The sequence below is a fragment of the Adiantum capillus-veneris genome, chromosome 6 (genome assembly GCF_014529385.1).
Source record: "Adiantum capillus-veneris isolate H3 chromosome 6, ASM1452938v2, whole genome shotgun sequence".
NCBI lineage: Eukaryota > Viridiplantae > Streptophyta > Polypodiopsida > Polypodiales > Pteridaceae > Adiantum > Adiantum capillus-veneris.
The window spans coordinates 45,353,472-45,374,088 of record NC_140936.1 but is presented as its reverse complement, the minus strand read 5'-3'; the positions used below and the strand labels follow the sequence as shown (position 1 = coordinate 45,374,088).

The 20,617-nt window shown below is 43.5% G+C and overlaps 1 protein-coding gene across 19 annotated transcripts in view; it reads left to right on the top strand.

Moving 5' to 3' along the window:
* LOC147455443 (uncharacterized) overlaps positions 1-16,223 on the top strand; it is a 143,970-nt gene extending 127,747 nt beyond the window's left edge. For 4 of the 19 annotated variants that reach the window (XM_086514214.1, XM_086514215.1, XM_086514222.1 and 1 more), the window contains 2 exons: positions 2,187-2,283; positions 2,635-14,913. In XM_086514214.1, coding sequence (XP_086370340.1) covers positions 4,659-6,275 — 1,617 coding nt within the window. In that variant the 5' untranslated portion in view covers positions 2,187-2,283; positions 2,635-4,658 and the 3' untranslated portion in view covers positions 6,276-14,913. The other 15 variants (XM_086514219.1, XM_086514217.1, XM_086514220.1 and 12 more) reach the window with 12 other exon arrangements.
* Positions 16,224-20,617: the final 4,394 nt, after the last annotated feature.

Here is a 20,617-nt window from a genome sequence, read left to right as displayed (position 1 = left end):
CGATGCTTTCTTGGATGTTTGCAAGCAGACTACTACCTTAAATAGATGGATCCTTTCAGGCTTTATTTCACCCCTTGACAAATGGTATGATGCTAAGGTTGAATGACTTTAGTCCCAATCTGGGCATATCGAGGGAAGTATGTTGTTTATGTACTGGCATACTGATTCTACTGATAGTCTACTAGCTTATTACTTCTGCCTGAGAGGACATGTTTTAAGGGCTAATGAATTGCTCTTGTTGTTGGCTTTTTCCAAGTGTCTTCATGCCAATCAGTGACTGCGACGGTGTCTTAGAAACTGTGGATGACACATACGAAGGTTTTTGAGCTGGGAGGTTGGCATCAGTCTATGCCTTGCATATTATACAAGTTCATTATGCTTGTGGAAACCCAATCAAATTATATTTGTGGCACGATTATTTTTCCTTCCCTATTTTTTACAATAGCAACTTTAGTTTGTTGCACGTGAAGTGCCTGTTACATGGAGTATCCTCATAAAACGAAGAAGCAATTGAAGCGTCATATGAGCCTGTGACACACAGAATTTTACAAGAAAATGTGGTCTTCCAAGAAGAGTGTGACAAAAGAGATTGATATTGGGACATTTTTTCTTGACTAATTAAGAAGAGCAGGTTTGGAATCACACTTATTATAGAAGCAACTTCAATGGAAGGAGATTTTTCCTTATGGTGTACAGAATGAGCGAGTTGAAAAAGCAAAGCTCTTCAGCAGTGGAAGCATGGGTCTAATATGAGTAAGCTTTCAACAAATTCGGAAAGGAAACAGGGAATAATCTTTGTTTACTCTGATGCAAGTAGAAGTTTGTTCTGTAGCGTTCACATGTCATAGAATTGGAAGATTCCTGAAGCAAGTTATGCATTGTAGCTTTGTCCTCGATTATAAAATGGCGTTACAAATTCTGATGCCAAGTTGAGTTACTTGCATCCAAATCCCTGGAAGGTTAGAGGCATTGAACTTAATGGAAGGAATTTTTTTCCTTATGGTGTACAGAATGAGCAACTTGAACAAGCAAAGCTTTTATCCAGTCTTGCTCTTCTACTATGGAATTATGGATCTAATATGAGTAAGCTTCAACAAATTTGGAAAAAAAAAGGGGGTTAATAATTTTGTGTATTGTGATGCAACTAGAGATTTGTTTTGTAGCATTCACATGTAGAATTTAAAATTCGTCAAGCAAGTTGGGCATTTTAGCTTTGTCCTAGATTATAGAATGTTGTTGCAAATCCTGATTCCAAGTTCTAATTCCGGGAAGGTTAAGAGGCATTGCATGATGAGGGGTGATCATTGAGGGTAACCTGGACAAAGCAATCACGGAAGACGAGGCACAAGATGGAAGCGGTCATGTGGGGATATTTCTGGACGACTTGAGTCATGGTGGTGCAGACTATGGTTTGCAAGGAAGGACAACTCTTGTCGTAGAATGTGGCAGACAATTGAGGTGAAACAGCTGGAGCTGGGGAGATCAGCAAGGAAAGAGGGAAGGAAGATGATAGAATTAAAGGAGACAATGATGTATCAGGCTTTATTTGACAAGTGGTATGCTAAGGTTGAATGACGAGACTAAAAGCTGGGAAGTTTGTGTACCAGGTCATAACGAGTATACTGAGTGGGAAGTTAACTGTTTTGCCTGGGAGGACATGTTTTAAGGACCAATCAGTTTTTTCCAAGTGTCTTCATGCCTGTCTTCAGTGACAGAGACACCGTCTCAGAAACATATGAATTGCTGGGAACCAAACAAGCGAGCCAGTTTATGTTTATGTTTCTTTTTTGTCAGAATTTGACAAGAAAACTTTGGACCTATCTATACTTATTTGAGCAGCTTGGTGTTGCTCAGCTTTAATTGGTGTGCTCCCTGAGTAAGACTAACCAAAGGAGGGCTAGCTTCCGTGAAGTTTTAAGGATGTGTTTTCTGAATAGCCTGCTGTCTATGGACAAGTGCTTGCTTGGAAGTTTGCAAGCAGACTATTACCTTTGTTTTCAGACCTCCTCCTACTATTATCTACTGAGGTGTGGAACTTGAAAAGACTAGAAACAAATTTATTTACACAGCTTGGACTTTACAGTTATAACTGTAGGCATGTGGAGTTTCAGGTTTTAGTTCAACCCTTGACAAGTAGTGGTATGCTAAGGTTGAATGAATTTAGTGGTATGTTGTTTATACTGCAGGTTGATAGAATTGGAATGGGATTACAAGTTCTATAGCTGGAAGGGGGGTGGTTTTACTGCAGCCTGCTGGAAGTTAATCTATTGAGCTGGCTACAAGGTGCGTTTTTGAAACCATAAGAAGGGGCGGTGCATGGTGGCGGTTGCTCTTGATACATACATTACATGTTGCATGATGATCTGGCGGGGTGTCGAGAATATTTCCCCCCTTCTGTGCACTAATGGCAAGTCAAGGTATCACTGATCTTTTAAAAAAATTATATATGCTGAAAACCTATCAGGACTTGTTTGGTGGTTGAGCTTGGTGTTTCCAATTTAGCAACTGTTGAGAGAGTTGTAGCAGTTTTTTGCTCGGGTTGAAGATTTTATGAAGATGAATGTTGCATCTGGTCCGGTTGTTGAAAGGTAAAAGAGTTGCTAGAGGAATAGCAAAGTTCTTATCTGGTTTCAGGTGCTTCCTGGACTTGCCAAGGAAACTGAGCGACGGAGAAAAGCAGGTGATGTATGTAACTGGGTGTGAGATTGCACCTTGGCCTACTTAGATTTCATTCATACACCTACAAGGGTGCAACAAATGTATATGTAGTGCAAGGAGAATCTCTGATTTCTTAGGTATGAAAGGATTTTCTTAGGTATGAGGTTGCCCTTTGAGCATGTATCCCCGTGCAGAGCTTCTGATGGTCATCTTGCTTTCAGGTTGCTATGCTCTTCACAATGCCAATACACCGATACAGATTTTATACACTAGACTTTGTCTTAGTAGTTATTTGTTAGTGTCACACCGTGTGTTTGGATTCCTTCATAGCAGTGAATGCTGGGCTCCATCATGGAATGTCGCATAGCAAGAGAAACCGTTTTTCGAGAACATGGTACAAGAGTCCAACATAATGTTGTTAGTGGGAGAGGCTATGCTTTACACTATCAACACTCTTCGTGAAAATATGTCCAAAGGTTTCTTGAATACACCCCTTTTTTAAGAAAAAATTAAAACTAGCTTTATAGCCACTAGGTCAACATGTCTTGCTACAATTGCATGTAGCACCATCAAAGGAAAGTTATACACACCACTTTCTTGCATTCACAAGGTTGTTGTAGCAGTCGTCGATTGGATGGTGTCCTGTCAGTAGGTACCGAGATGAGGAAAAGAATTTGCGCTAGAATCTCTCTCTCTCTCTCTTGCAGCTTAAAGGGGAACTTGTAGCTTGCAAAATTATGCCCAAAATGGAGGGGGGAAATCAATCCTCGATGCTAAAGGATCTCGAAGAAATTAAGGAGCAAATGAAAACTCTGCGCGAAGGGGAGGAACAAAACACAAAAGAGGCTTCCTCATGGGCGGAGAGCCTTTTTAAAACGCAGGAGAAGGTTGACGAAGCAGAAAAATGGATTGAAGGTGCAACGAAAGGGAAGGCCCGGATGCGAGAAGCCGCACAGACTTCTACCATCATCAATATGACCATTGAGGAGGAGCAGAAGAGGAGGAATAGAGCCCTCCATGTGCGTATTACTGGTATCAAAGACACCGAAAATGTAGAAGAAGAAGTGAAGGAACTATTGCAGCGAATGGGCATCCCGGAACCTATGCACACAGGTGCTCGGAGAGTAGGAAAGAAGGGAGTAGATCAGAAGGGAAATGTCAAAGAGAAAGCACTCATTTTGCGTTTCGCGACTTTGGAAACAAGGAAGGAATTCCTGAAGAAGAGACCAGCACTTAAGAAAACTGGGATATTTATGGGGGATGACCTTACTTTAGCACAAATAGCACATATGCAAGAGTTGATGCTAGAGATCAAAGCAGCAAGGGAGAAGGGAAAAATTGCCTTTTATAGAGGAGGGAAAGTAGTGGTTTTGGAAAGACGCACAACATGACGGTGCGAGACGTATGGGACGACACTCCGGATGGCGGCATGGGATTGTAATGGATCATATAGGCTGGATGTGGGTGCCTTTGAGGATAGCTTCAGAGATAGAGACATTGTCTTTTACTCAGAGACACATCAGAAATCTGGACAATTGATGCCAAGTGTGACTGGTTATTCATGGGAGACAGCTCGGCTAGACACTAGATCCCAGCATGGGAGTCGAGGTTCAGGAGGGGTAGCAGTCTTATTCAGGGAGGAGTTGCAGCCGCTATTACAGATTGTCCGGAGAGATGACCAGGCGAGATACATGTGGGTGAGACTGAGAGCTGAGACGGGCAGATTCTTATAAATTGCTGTGTGCTACTTTCCCCCTAGCACATCAGTCTATACCTCACTTAGAGGGCAATCCCCTTTCTCTATACTTGATGATGACATATGGGAGTTTTCTAGAGATGGAGATATCATTCTCTTGGGAGACTTTAATGCCAGGACGGCCAACTCCCAAACGGTATTTTATGATACCTCGGAGGAGATGCTTAGAGAGATGGATATATCGGAGATGGGGCTTGACAGACACTCACAGGACAGAGAGCACACAGAGTAAGGGAGATATCTCATGGAGATGACGACTACGCATGGTTTGGCCATACTTAATGGTCTAGAGATTTTTCCTTCGTCTGGGGGATTCACATGCTTTCCACACAGACATGGGGCCAGTACAGTGGACTATGTCATGACTTCACCGAGCTTCATCTCTAGTATTCAGGATCTCGGTGTGGGACCTAGACTTGTTGGAGTAGCAGTGGACCATGCTCTCCTAACTTTTTCAGTCTCTTTTCAGTATAGCGCCTTTCAGACACCACGGAGGATTGCACACACACGGTATACTTTTACACCAGAGACGGACTCAATCTATGTGGAGGAGATTTATAGGCGGATGTGGGCAGCCGAGCCTGTATATACAATGGAGGAGATCACCACTCTATTGACGGAGATCTTGCATGGGGCAGCAGCAGCAGAGGCATACCCACACACTCAACCAAATCAGAGAAGATGTTCTGGGAACATGCCTCAGAATAGTTGGTATGATGAGGAGTGCAGAGAGATGAGAGTTCAGATTCAGAGCAAGCTTATACTTGGAGTCATTACATATAGACAGTCTCGGATTGCCCTTCGATGTTTAGTGCGACGAAAGAAGCGGGCCTTTTTAGCCCAGATGGAACGTGATTTGTATCAGCTCTTTTTGAGTCGAGATTCAGGTGAGGCCTGGCGTCTCTTCCATGAACACTCACCTCCTCTAGTGATTACTTCTCCCGAGATTTGGGGTCAGTATGCAGCATCATTATATACAGTACCTAGGCAACCACCATTACCAGACCCTCTAGAGCCATGTCTAGCCACTAGTACCTTCTTTACCACTGAGATGGTGAAGAACGCCATTGACAGGATGAGGACTAGGAGAGCATATGATCATGAGGGTTTGGTGGCAGAGCACTTGATACATGCTAGAGATTTACTGTCAGAGGTTATTGCGCGGTTGTTTAAACGTGTCATGTATGAGGGATTACCCAAGTCTTGGAGATTATCTACTATTGTACCTCTCTTCAAGGCAGGGGACCCCACGGTGCCAGGGAACTACCGTACTATTATGATAGGGCACACATTGGCACGGTTGTATGCATCCATTCTTGAACAGCAACTAAGTAAATGGACAGAAAATGAGGGCATACAAGTAGCAAGACAGGCTAGATTTAGGAGGGGTTTCTCCACTTTGGACCATATTCTTACACTCAGAGCCATTATTGAGGAGGGTCGGGCACATGGAAGACGGATGTATTGTTGCTTTGTGGACTTCCGCAAAGCATTTGACACAGTGCCGAGGGTCAGATTGATGCGTAGGCTACTGGAGTTGGGAGTACCCACACAGATCATATGGGGGATCATGGCTTTATACGGCTTAGTGATTGGCCAGGTACGCACTCTTGAGGGGATTTTTGACATTGTTCATTCCACCATTGGAGTGAAACAGGGGTGTCCTTTGTCCCCTACACTTTTTGGTATGTATGTAGATGAGGTCTCTGACTACATTGACAGAGAGGGCGACAGAGGCGCTCAGCTAGCAGGGACATGGATCCCTTTATTATTATATGCTGATGATATTGTGTTGCCAATCAGAGTCACCAGAGGGCATGCAGAGACAGTTGGATGCATTGCACAGCTTTGCAGAGGATAGTGGATTGTCTGTGAACCTTGGTAAAACCAAGGTTATGGTGTTTAACACCACACCACAGTGGGTCAAGAGATCGGCACCTACACTCGTATATGGTGAGGATACTCTGGAGTACACAGATGAATATACATACCTGGGGGTGGTATTCACAGGACCGAGGTTTACTCTGAGGAGAGCAGCAGAGACTAGACTGTCCAGAGCCTATGCGGCATTGGGAGGGCTAGAGAGGATGTGTTTGCAGGTTCAGTTTCAAGAACCACGAACAAAGCTATGGCTCTTTGATACTTTGGTTGCTTCAGCTATGCTTTATGGGGTCCAGGTTTGGGGACCATCGGTGAATCATGACAGTTGGAGGAGCATGGAGAGACCCTTGGTAGTTATGATATCCTGGATGATTAGAGCCAAGGCCTCTGTACCGCATGCGATTATTCGAGCGGAGGTAGCCGCCCCTCTTTTAGAGATTGAGGCTCTTACCAAATCAGTGTCCTTTATGCACAATCTATGGGATACACATAGAGGCAGATATATTAGATTGGCTCTTGAGTCCTCTAGACAATTAGCGATACAGGGAGACGCATCATGTTGGTATGCGCAGATGACCTCATGGTTTCAGAGGCATGGTTTCAACATGGATAGATTGCCTCCTTTTCAGTATTCCTTGGATGCACCCTCCCTGCCAGTCACATGGACGGAGATCATTAGACTCATTCGTCAGGATCTTATACAGTTGGACACCAGGAGGACATGGGTAGAGCCGATGCAGGAGTTGGGCACGAAGATGGGTTTCTACAAAGAGCATCTTCTCCAACTTTCGGGAGATGAGTTTGTGATTCGTCCGAGCTACATGGACACTCATTTATCTTATGGTCTGCGATGTGCTATTGGTCAGATTCGCACATCCTCACACCAGCTGGAGATTGAGACGGGTAGATTCAGAGGGATACCACCGGAGTCTAGGATATGCCAACTATGCGATAGAGAGCCAGAGACAGAGCTACACTACATATGCCACTGCACTGTGTATTATGAGATACGAGGGCGCTTCCATTGCTTATTCAAGGAGGGTTTTGGACCCCTAGATAGAGTCATGAGGTATCAGGATCAGAGATGCCTTGGCTTATATCTACTTGAGCTACATCGACATAGAGATAGTCTGCTGAGGAGACATAGAGTACGACAGTCACAAAGACAGATCACAGACTTCTTTGGATCGAGGGAGCCAGGAGACCAACCACCAACACAAGGTTGTACCCACATTCATACCAGAGGCACCCTCATTGACAGGGCGGCTGAGCTCGGGAGATCGAGACGACCACGACCGAGACACAAGAGCACACTCCATCGACAGAGACTCCAGCAAAGGATCAGAGGCATTCTAGCACGACACTCAGAGTGTCATTGAGGGCCTACTCTACATTTTCACATTTCACATTTCATTTTCAGTTTTAATTTTTTACATTCAGTACTTTTTGTACTCGTACTTCAGACATTGTATTAGATTCACCACTAGATTCACCACTTTGTATCTGATGGTCTCATAGGTCATTTTGGCCCTTTGAAGACGTTAATATATCATTTCATTTCATTTCTCTCTCTCACACACACATAGACACACACACACATGCACAAACGCACAGGTTCAATCCCCATGAAGAGAAAAAGCCAGACATAACATTCTATGCTTTGAAGAGCGCTCATCTGCAATAATAAAAAGTCTGCAGGTAGTGGACCTATGCTTGATACTCATAGCATCAAAGAAACCTGGTACCCCACCAGCCACAATAATCCAGTATCTCCTCATCTCTCAAGGTAGTGTAAATCAGAAACATCATCCAACTAACAAACCCTTAAGTGATGAATCCATGCTGAAGGTTTGTTCTTCTACGAGCATTGCTGGTTTCACAGTTGTCTCAACACTCGGGATCAGTTTCCATAAGCATGTCTAGTGAGTGTCACATGTATCCTGATTTGATGTGCATGAATTCTGGATGCCCAGCGACCCCTCATACAACAAACGAGGACCTGCCTCGTGTTTTCAGCTCCTCGAGTCAGCTTGCGTCTATGCTTCAACCTTGCACCCTCCTCTTAGTGCATCGCCATAAGCCTATCCTTGGCTACATTTATGTCAGCATCCAATAAGCAGACATAGCATTCAGCACATTTTCAGCCCTTTGACACAACCTACCTTGCTTTTTTGCTTCAGCCTTTGCACCCTCCTTTCAGACATGTGTTCATAGGCTCTGCGTGGCTACATCATCTGCAGCAGCTTTTTGTGAGCAAGCTTAGCAATCAGCCCCTCAGACCTAGCCATTCAGATCATCAGATTTCAGCCCACTAGCATCATCTACATCTACCCAAAAATTAGCCCATTAAGTTCAGGAATTGCTCACATCGGCATCCAACCACATCATTTCTAGGCCCCTTGTGTTTAGAAACAGCTCTGGCAATGGAGTGGAGTCCCTTTTAGAAGGTTGGTTGGGATCCCACCATGGAGTAGCTTGCATTTGAAAGAGTCTATATGTCAGTCCATAATGTTACAAAAATCCAGCCATTATCAGCATAGGTAACATCAACACCCTCATTTTTTCACACCTTCAATCCTGGCATCCACCTTGCTATAGGTGCCTTCTGTTTTTTAGTCTAGACATCATTGCAAGCCATAGCTCCGGCATTTCTAGCTGCTCCATTTTCAGTCAGCCTTAAGATCCTAGCCTAGCCTGTGTCTATGCTTCAACCTTTCACCCTCCTCTTAGGTGCATCGTCATAGGTTGTATTCTTGGCTACATCATCTACATAGCACCCAATAAGCAGACAAAGCATTCAGCACATTTTCAGCCCTCGTATCTAGTTATTAGCCGTCAGATTTCAACCCATTAGCATCAGCATCATCTATGAAAGCCCCACAATTATGCCATCAAATAAGCCCATTACCCTAGGGCATCAGTCACATTTGCATCCATCCACATAAGATGTAGAAGGTACATCAGATAGCCAATGATCTCCTCTTTACTTTGGTCGCTTTGAAGGTATTAACATCTACATCAACATAAGGTATGGACACTTGTAGTACCACTTGTGCATAAGGAGTTTCGACAACCGAGTAGGAGGCCCTTGAGAGAGTTGGTATCCAACCACATGAGTTCTAGGCCCACTTTGAAGGTATTAACATCATCATCATCATAAGCTACAATCATAACTAAGTAAAAACAGCTCTGGCAATGGAGTGGAGGCTAACTTGATGTTCTCATTGCTAGAGCTCTTGCCCTTGGACACTCGAGTGCATCCTCCTACTCAGGTGGGTCACCCGAGGAGGAGGTTCCGAGCTGGTTGCTACAAGTTCCCTCCGTTGTTCCCAGCATGTGGTGCATCAATTAGGTGGCCATGGTGACGCCTATGTGTGGCTCTTGCTTGATGGTATGTGGCCCAAGCAATAAAGTCGAGCAAGGGCCCACATGGGGAGGTGCTTATCCCTTCCAAATAATACCCAAGGGGCATGGATTGACCCACACAAGTTTAGTTTTCGCTTATGCATTGGAGCCCACACATCATGTTTAGCATTTGACTTCAACTAGCCTCTTGTCTTACTCTCTCATGCCATGAAGTGTAGAAAAACATTCGTTTTAATGTTGAAATCTGCTCTCATCTTGAAGATATCTTATATGCTACACAAGATAACCCTACTAAGCTTTTCACAAAAGGTAACCTTTCTAAACTTTTCACAAAGGCTCTACCTTATGAAAGTTTGATTAGTTTTGAAGAAAAGAATCCTACTTTGTAGAGAAAAAGCATAAATAGGTTGGAAAAAGTGTGGACTCTACAGCCTTTTGTCTTTTGTTAAGACAAGAACTAGTGCATGTGGACTTTTAGGATCCCCTAAAAGTTCCTTGCAATCCAATTGTCCACTACCCTACCTGAATAGAGTTCCATATTGCTAAAGACCCTGCACAATCTGTTCAAGAACACATACTGACCAAAGCACCAATTCATTTTTGTAGAGCTCCTCATGGCTACCAGTAGATCACTTAGCAGAGGGTGTCTTCCATTCATGGTTGGCAAGGGCTTTCGCTTTTATACCCATTTGAAGGTTGTTTTTGTATGTAGGTTGAGCACACAAAGGGCTAGTGTTGTTTGGTTTTGGATTCACAACAGGTTATGCAGGAGGTTTAACGCCACATTGCACCCTCTTACAAGGAGGTTTTGGATCACGCACTTGAGAGGGATGCAATTCCAAGCCAGGTTTTGCGCTTTACACTAGGGTTTCGGAATGAGGAGGCATATGTAGACATAGTGTTTCAGATTGTTTTGCTATATGCTTTTGTCTTCATATGAACTTTTGTCTCGCTTATATGCATTGTGACCTACGTTTGTATATGCTCTATTAAGAAGATGCTTTAAAAACTCTAGCATCTAGATTTCTCAAGACTTCATGCCAATTTTAAGTTTGCAACCCCTCTCTTGAGGTTGCTTGATAGGTTTCAGTGTGTTTCATCACTTGATTTCTATGTAAGTATATAGGAGCTCCTAGGCTTATTGTTGGCAGCATGGATGTCCCATTCAATGGAGCTTTTATATCAACTCAAAAAGGGATTCTATGCATACAAGGCCCCACTTGAGTTTTGATGTTCCCACTTGTGGGCCTTGTGTGCAACAATTACAATTTCTTGTAATTGTACCCATTCTAGGACTTCTATTGTGAAGATCCTCTTTACATATAAGCCCTTGCTGGGGCTTTGTTTCTGTACAAGCTCCTTTGAGAAGGGTACTTAGTTTGGTAGATCTTTTGGTGAAGTTGCTTTTGTCTTGCTAAGAGTTGGTTTTCAAGTCTAGAGCTTAAAACTACGAATGAAGCATAATAAAAGACATGTAGAAAAGAAGGCACACCTCTTTTAGTACGTTGTCGCTTGCTCATAGTTGTGTATGCATTACGAAGTTGAACATTCAGTTTATAGTCTTGGTGAGTAGATTCATGCATAGCTGAAGGTCTAAGCATTGACTTGCTACTATGGGGATCTTGCACTACTCGAATGGCAATATGCATATTTGGTTGACTTAATGGAATGGAAGGAGAGATCATTGCCATCAGACTCCCTCAATGATTTTGATCTTTAAGGTCTCTTGGGATACTTTCCTACGACGTTAAAACTCTCTTCTTCTTCTCTCTCTCTCTCTCTCTCTCTCTCTCTCTCTCTCTCTCTCTCTCTCTCTCTCTCTCTCTCATGTGTGTGTGTGTGCGCGCGTGCGCGCGCGTGCTAACAAGAAGAGGAAAATGGTATAATCTTTATATCACCCAAGTGTGGTGGATTGGTTATGCCATTTCCCTCTTGAAAAACAGGTCTTGAGTTCAGCTCTCCTTGTCGGATAGATCTTTAAGGTCTCTTGGGACTACAATGTTAAAATTCTCTTCTCTTGTGTGTGTGTGTGTGTGTGTGTGTGTGTGTGTGTGAGAGAGAGAGAGAGAGAGAGAGAGAGAGAGAGAGAGAGAGAGAGAGAGCATGGTTGTATGCATCCATCCTTGAGCAATAGTTGAGTAGATGGGTTGTATGCATCCAACAATTGAGTAGATGGGTAGAGAGAGAGGGTGTACGAGTAGCAAGACAGACAGGTTTTAGGAAAGGTTTCATAGTTTGACACTCAGAGCCATTATTGAGGAAGGGAGATCATGTGGGAGACGGCTCGATTGTTGCTCTATGGAATTTTGCAAAGTCTTCGATACAATGGCCAAAGCTAGATTGATGCGCAAGCTACAAGAGATGGGAGTTCCAAAAAAGTTGATTTGGGGGATCGTGGCTCTATACAAGTCAGTAGTTGGGCATGTACGCACTCCAAAGGGGATTTTTGATTTGGTTCACTCCACGAACAAGTCTACCCACTATCTCCTACATTATTTGACATGTATGTACACTGAGAGAAATGGTGATAGAGGAGCACAATTGGCAGGGACATGGATCCCATTATTGTTATATGCTGATGATATTGTGCTGATTTTTGATTCCCCGAAGGGGATGTAGCGTCATTTAGATGCTTTGTACACATTTACCCACGATAGTAAATTATTTGTTAACCTTGGGAAAACCAAGGTTATGATGTTTTAACACCACACCATTGTGGGTCAAGAGGTCAACACCTACTTTTACATATGGCCAGGAGATGGTGGAGTATACAGATGCATACACCTATCTTGGGGTAGTCTTCAGTGGATCGGCATTTTCATTCGAGAGCTTATGCAACCTGGGGAGGTTTGAAGAAGATCTATTTGTAGGTTTAGTTTTAGAAACCTCGAACAAAGATGTGGCTTTTTGACACTTTAGTGGCTTTAGCTACGCTCTATGGAGTTCATATTTGGGGGCCCTCAGTGGACCACCAAGGCAGATTTGGTACCATTGATGGATGGAGAACCATGATTGAAGCCTGAAAATACATGAAGAAAATATAAGTAAGGTAAATCTAGAATAGATAAAGATTTGACATATATGATTGTAAATAATTCTAAACCAAAACATTTCATGGATAGTAATAACTTCCAGTAATGAAAGATTTAAACATTTCATGCACAATAATAACCAGTAATGAAAGACTTTAAAAAAAATATAATTTCTCTCTCCAGTGCGACGCACTGGTCAGCAACAACCAAAGACGAAAAAGCATATAATAACAACCGTCTTGCCGTGCGACGTGGAAGTCAACAGCTATCAGGGATGAAGGATTAATACTACCAAACCTCTCTCTACAGTGCGACACGGTGCTCAGCAACAACTAGAGGAAGAATCCATTAAATCCAATCTCCTTGCAATGCGACCCTATGGTCAGCAACAACCAGGAACGATGAATTTAAAAACTATAAACCCCTCCCTGCAGTGCCACACGGTGGTCAACAACAACCAGAGACGAGGAATCTACTAAATCCAATCTTATTGCAGTGCGACACGATGGTTAGCAACAACCAAGAACAATAAATTTAAAAATCCTAAACCCCTCCCTGTAGTGCGACACAATGGTCAGCAACAATCAGAGCTGAATCTATTAAATCCAATCTCCTTGCAGTGTGACGCGATGGTCAGCAACAACCAAGGGCGATGGATTTAAAAATCCTAAGCCTTTCCTTGAAGTGCGACACGGTGGTCAGCAACAATCAGGGACGAGGAATCTTTTAAGTCCAATCTCCTTGCAGTGCGACGCGATGGTCAGCAACAACAAAGGACGATGGATTTGACAACCCTAAACCTCTCCCTCCTGTAGGGCGACAGGGTGGTCAGCAACAACCAGAGACGAGGAATCTATCTTTTTAAATCCGATCTTCCAATAGTGCGACACAATGGTCAGCAACATCTAAGAAGAAAAAATGTAAGGTAGCTAACTCCTCCCTGCAGTGCGACTCGGTGGTCAGCAACAACCAAGGACGGAAAGTCTAATTGTATAACCTAAGCTACTCCCTGTAGTGCAACACGGAGGTCAGCAACAGTCAAGGACAAAGCGTCTAAAGTCTAACCCCCCTTGCAGTGTGTTACGAGGATCAACACAGTCAAGGGCGTGTGTCTAAACCTGTAGACTAACAATGAGGTGTGAGCAAAGCTTCACAACAACAGCACTAGCAAAAAACAAAATACAAACTAACACTGAGGTGCGAGCAAAGCTCCACAACAACAACGTTAGCAAATAAATTTTTATAAATTTTGAAAAAAACATAAAAAAGTATAAGAAAAACTACATGCTCTATCCGGCTCGGCTCGGTTCGACCCTAGTCTGCTCTGCTCTGCTCTCTCTCTCTCTCTCTCTCTCTCCCCCCCCCCCAAAAACTCTCTCTCTAGCAATCGCAATTGCGACAGTTCGTTCAAACTGTCGCGACATCTTTTTTTATAAGGCAAACAGTATTTTGATCGAAATACTGGATATGCGTGTATAATATGGGTATAACTCCGTAATATACGTACAATTTATGATATATGGGCGTATGAATGTAACCTAGCTTGTATGCTCATAGTTTGTCATTTGGCCTTCTTGATGGTGACTTGACTGATCCTTGGCTACTTGGATGCTCTATTAGGCAAGGTTGTCCCGTCAGCGCTTTATTGTATGCCATTGCCACCTACCCCTTGTTGCTGCATCTGGATCACTTGACTTCCGTTGGCCGTCTTCACGGATTGCAATTACCCTATGGGAATGAATTTATTGGCCATGCTTATGTTGATGACTCATTGTTCATGCCTCGTAATAACCAGGATGTTATGCGTAAGATTATGCAGGCTTTGGATACATTTGGGCTTGCGGTTGGGGGCTTAAGGTCAACTTCAAAAAATCCAAATTACTGCCCTTCATGCATGCGACCGGCATCATCTTTTGTGGCCTGCCTGAACCTAGAAATGAACTTTCAAATATGCAAGTTGATGCGGAGAGCGACACAGAAGTGGAGTTTGACAACGAAGATGCAAAAGTACAAATTGAGATAGACATCTATGGTGTATCAACTCTCATAGAAGATGAGAGATTGATTACTACCTTTTCTAGGAACTCTTTTGTAAAACTCTTTAAATTAGTCTACAATATTGGATAGATATAATGAGTTGTGTTGCAGCTTTATTTTTTTGTTATTTGCATTGCTTAAGCTTTTCTTTTGTGAACTAATGTATTGTATTTATTTGTGTATCTGTAGCCATGGACGATACATACTCTCTTGGGTTTAGTTTTCCTATCAGTCCAACCGACCGGCATGTCACCTGAGTAGATGGGCTCCTTTTTGTCACAATTCACACCAAAGCAGGTTGCTTATGCACAGAACCTTTGGGGAGCTAGTTCCTCTAAACCTACTATGACAGCCCTTACACCTAGGACTATTGTGCCCCCTACACTGACCAGCCCTACACCTCAATCAAGTGTGTTAATTACATCGATGGCTAGTTCTTCTTTGAGACGAGGTAGGTGTCGTTCTAGAGGTGGTGGTTGTTGTGGTAGCGGTTCTAGCGATACGTCCACACCATTGAGAAAGTGTCCACCACTCTCTTCAGTAGATAGTTCACCAATTGGTACATCACATACACCTTGGGGATCACACGAGCATGATCCTAGCAAGGTTTACAAGACCAAGGATGGGGCTATTGTGGCGGATAGGGTCGAAAAGGCCATGTGACAAAGTACTCAACAGATCTGTACAGTTCAATTTGGCACTCTGCGATGGAGACTTGGGATGATCAAGATGATGAAAGAAATAATTAATCATCGAGGCCATTCATAGAGAGTACAAGGCAACAGAGAGGTACGATCCAATCTCGAATGACTGGATCTTGAGCGTTTCGATTTTCACAATGTCACGTCATCGGTAAGAGGTGAGAGACAAGTACATGGTCGGCAGTCCAAAGCCGGCATGGTTGGATGTAGAGGAGTGGGCGGGGATTGCACGAGAGACACAAGACAATCCTCAAAGATTTCAATAGTAGAGAGACGTAACCAGAGTACGTTTGGAGCCTGCTGGAGTGTCACATCTTGGGAGTGGGGGCTACGACACACTTTGGCATGAGTTTGTAAGTATTATACATATGCTTAAATTTTTGAATATGTATATATGTTATTTGAATATTTTTATAATGGTTAATTGTGTATTTTGCAGAAAGTTATTGTGAAGCGCCCTTTGATGCGTCGAGAGGAGAAGTATGAGTACAAGCATGGACTTGTGGCCCTTTTGGCCCAGCTCTGCAGGAAAAGAGAGAGATCATTAACTAGGATACATAACCATGAGGGTGACATCCTCCATATATATTTTTTTAATAGCTCTGGTCTTTTTGATACAATTGTGCTCATTCATTATATACATGTACAATTTTGACGTTTATGTTTATGCTTTTGCATTCCTTTTACAACTATGGTATATCAATCAGGTTATGGCCATGGTTTTGTAATTTTGGTATGGCAATCATATTATGGTTATGGTTATGGCAAGCAGGTTATGGCCATAGTTATGGTTTTGCAAATATGGTTTAGCAATCAGGTTATGGTTATGGTTTTGCAATGATGGTATGGCAATCATGTTATGGTTATGGTTTGGCAAACAGGTTATGGTTATGGTTTTGTAATGATAGTATGGAAATCATGTTATGGTATGGTATGACAAGCGGGTTATGGTTATGGTTCTACAAATATGGTTTGAGAATCAGGTTATGGTTATGATTTTGCAATGATGGTATAGCAATCATGCTATGGTTATGGTATGACAAGCAGGTTATGGTTATGGTTTTGCGATCACGTTATGGTTATGGCATGACAATCATGTTATGGTTATGATATGGCAAGCAGGTTATGTTTATGGTTTTGCAAATATGGTTTGGCAATCACGTTACGGCTATACTTGCGGTTTTCAAGTCATGTTTTTCATGTTGTTGTGCCTATGGTTTGGGAGTCCACATTATGGTTATGCTTTTGGAAATTATTGGGTTTCAGGCTCCGTGGTAGCCGAGTGCCCACCCATTACCTATTCTTTGGTTATATAGCTAATAAGGAGTAGAGAGCCTCACTCTCTAATGCTCCACCAAACATATTGTCTGCTCTCCATCCCTTTCCCTTCTCCTTTCTTCTCTTGCACACTCCACATCCGCATCCATCAAGTAGTATCAGATCCCAGGAGCACGACTCCCGAGCCCCAGCTAACTGCGCGTGCAACGACCTCGAGTGTCGAATCCATGAGAGCTTGGGAGCTCTGCAGGTCACAGGCTGAATCGAGGTGCAAGCAAGAGAATCGAGCTTAACAAAGGCACTCGGAGGCAACCGGAGCTGAGGGAGCTTGAGCATCTCGTAAAGGAGTTGAAGAGAGCAAGGAAGCCAAGATGTTGTAGCAAGCCAAGGGGAAGCATCGAAATCAACACTGAGCAGGGGCAATATGTTGGAATTGTAAGCAAATCTGGTTGAGGAATTGGGGAGCAAGGCTAGGAAAATTGAGGCAGCTTGTAGGAGCTTCACTCATGAGGCATTCAAAGTAGCAAGGCTTGGTCGACAAAAGAGGGCAGCGTTGGTGAGCACAAGCAGCAACGCGAGCAGGGAAGCACAATTTGGGCTACAGTAGGAGGCTCTGTGAGCCATGAGTAGGATGGACCACACACACTCGACTTTTTTGTAGCTCATCCTTTCCTGCAACTCGTCAAACTTGGAAGCATTTGACAGGCGGTTATCGATCCTCACACACCCCGAGTTGCTCGAGAGATAGAGAGAAAGAGCAAGCCTGATGGCAAAGCTGAGAGAGCCGAGAGAGAGAGAGAGAGAGATATTTCTCAAAAAAGAGAGCGAGCAAGAGAGTGAGGGAGCCATTTTGTGACAGAAAGCGAGCTAGTGTGTGTGTGTGTGTGTGTGTGAGAGAGAGTGAGAGAGAGAGAGAGAGAGAGAGAGCAAGATACTCGACATCCGCAACACCATTCCAGGGCTTCATCTTCGGGATCAGGAAACTGCCGTCTGACGACAAGAGGCGGCTTCAACATCGACGATTAGCCATTTGGATATCGGCACCACATCTTCGACATCGGCGAGTGCGGTCTCGAATCAACGACTTGCCGCTCCGCACCAACACATCGGTTTTGACATCGATTCTTGCAATTTGACATCGGCTCAACACCACCTCTCATTACGATGGATTTTCAGCATGCAACCCCGACACCGAGTGTTCCCATAGATGAACGCTTTTTCGCCAATGGTTGTGCTTGCCACACGCGTAGGGGTGAGGTGCCTGTACCACAGAGGAATGACACTCAACATTGGCATCAACAAGCACACCGATCGCGCTCTATGGCACCATTCTGACTTTGAGCACCTTTGGCAGCTATTTGACCAGCACATTTCCACCCATATCTATACCGACAAGCAGGTTACAGATTACAGGGGGCTTTTGAGCCCATTCACATGCAGTTTCTCAAGGTTTCCAGACACTTATAGACACAACGCGTTCACAGGCGTTTTAATAGTCATTTCGACAACAATTTCTCTGTGAACAGATGCTTTGACAGATGTATTTTTTGTGTGATCACACCTAGTGCGATTGAGCTCTTTTCAGAGAAGATATCCCCGCAAGGATCGCTTTTACTGTATACAATAGTTCTTGGTGCCTGTTTGAGCGCAGTCACTCATGTACGTCGAGTTGTGGACACTGCCTATTGTACTATGTGTGGAGCCATTTTTTTTTGCTGTTTTGACAGTTTTTCTAGCCGTTTCTGAAAGTCGGATTGGAAGAGCCCTTTCTGAGACTGTGCCTAGTCCTTTTGTCTTTGCTTTAGCCTTTGGAGGGTCGATAGTGTTAGGAAATATGATGTAGCTAAGTAGATAATTGAGTAGATTACTTAATGGAGAGAGATAATTTTCACACACAAGAGATTATAGAGTATAGATAGATAGATGGATAGATTGATAGTTCTATTATCGTCGTGGGAGGTCAAATATGACCTATGGGACCAAATGAACATGTCACGTGGTGTGAGTGGAGTTCATAAGTGACTCTCGATGCTCAAAAATGGCTGAAATGAGCGTCGCAATAGAGAGTCCACATCGTGGTTGGGAGAGGAAGGTATGTAGGGAGAGCTCATGGCTGAATATATGGGGAAAAGAGGACCTAATGTGGTCAAAAGCTGAGCACTCAAGTAGTGTGTGGTACTCACTCTCTCGCACTTGACGAGGGCATAAGGTACAAAGTCGATGACACTCCTCGCCAGTGCCCCAACGTCCTGTCTCGCAGCGTAGAGAATGGGAGCTAAGACGAATGGAGACAATGGTGCGGATCACACTCAACGGGATGGGCTCAAAGATGTAGCAATGGGTTCGGTTACCTCGTTCCGAGAAGAAGAGAGATTTGTAGTTTGGGGCAACGTGTGTGGTGTAATGGCTGAAGCGAGAACCTCCGGATTTCTCCCAAGCCATGATACATTGGCGTTGTAAGAAGGCCTCATTAACTTGGGAGTCGATCGATGCATCCTTGACCAAGTGACATGCATCCCATCTTCCAAACCATTTCTTGATATCAAGCATCCACCCCGAACTTAGTATTTTGCTCTTGCATGTCTTTTGAACCTTTTGACTTGCTTCATATGTGATTCTAGGAAGTCGATGCAAAGGGCTACGTTGTGTCTTACGCATGTACTCCACAACCCTTTCCATGCCCAAGACCTCAATGGGAAGCGATCCGGAATCAAGAAGTAAGAGCATGTAGGGTGTTTGTGTCTTGACTTGGAGAAAGTTGGTGAGAAAACGCTTTTGGACATTCTCAAACTCTTTCCAAGTAGACTTTCCGATGCTTCCACCCCACACCTCCACTCCATAAAGAAGCACCGGTGTCACCAATGTGTCAAAGAGGTACTTTTTGAGAGCCCAACACTTGATCTCTCCTGCATTGCACATGTTCTCAAATGCATAATAAGCCCTCTTTCCAGCTTCCAAGCGACGCATTGCACAATCCTTCCATTTATGATTGGATGGAACCTCAAGGCCAAGGTACTTGAAGTGATCTACCACTTCAAGTTTCTCATTGTTGTATACAATGCATGGATTTTCGTCATTGAGGGTATTTACAAGCATAACCTTGGTTTTGGATCCATTCACGATCAGCCCGCTATGTAGGCAAAAGTGTTCCAAGACACTCATAAGCTTTTGTGCATCTTCTAAGGTATGTGCCAAGAGCACTACATCATCGGCATAAAGCAAAAGCATGATCACCGCATTTCCAATCTTAACCTCTTCTATGCCTTCTTGCTGCATAAAATCAAGAACCATGTATTCCAATTCATCAATGAGTAGCCCAAAGAGGGTTGGGGAAAGTGGGCATCCTTGTTTGACACCAATAGTGCTTGCAAAAAATTCTGAAATTCCATCTCCCATACGTAATCGACATATCACTTTTTGGTAGATGCGAAAGACTGCATGCATAAGTTCTCTCGGCACTTGAAGGCTTTGCATACGTCTCCAAAAATTTCCTCGCGGTACCATGTCAAAAGCTTTCTTGAAATCCACAAAGCAACAATACAACTTTTTTCCTTTCAATCGAGACGCTTCCATAAGAACTCGAAGAGTGACAAGGTGATCAATAATGCTATGATGCTTTCGAAAACCTGCTTGGCCAAGCGCACGTTTGCCATTCTTTTCAGCCCATTCACTTATCTTCATCTCCATGATACATCCAAATAACTTTGCCATCAAAGAACCAACCATTATAGTGCGATAGTTGTTCACATTGTTTACATCTCCTCCTTTGTGCAAAGGTTTGATCCAATTTGTACTCCAATCATGAGGCATGCCGTACTGAAGTTCAAGGTTAAACATATCGCATATCCAATATCGTGTTTTCTTGCTTGTCCATTTAATCATTTCAGCCTTGACACCTTGAAGGTCAC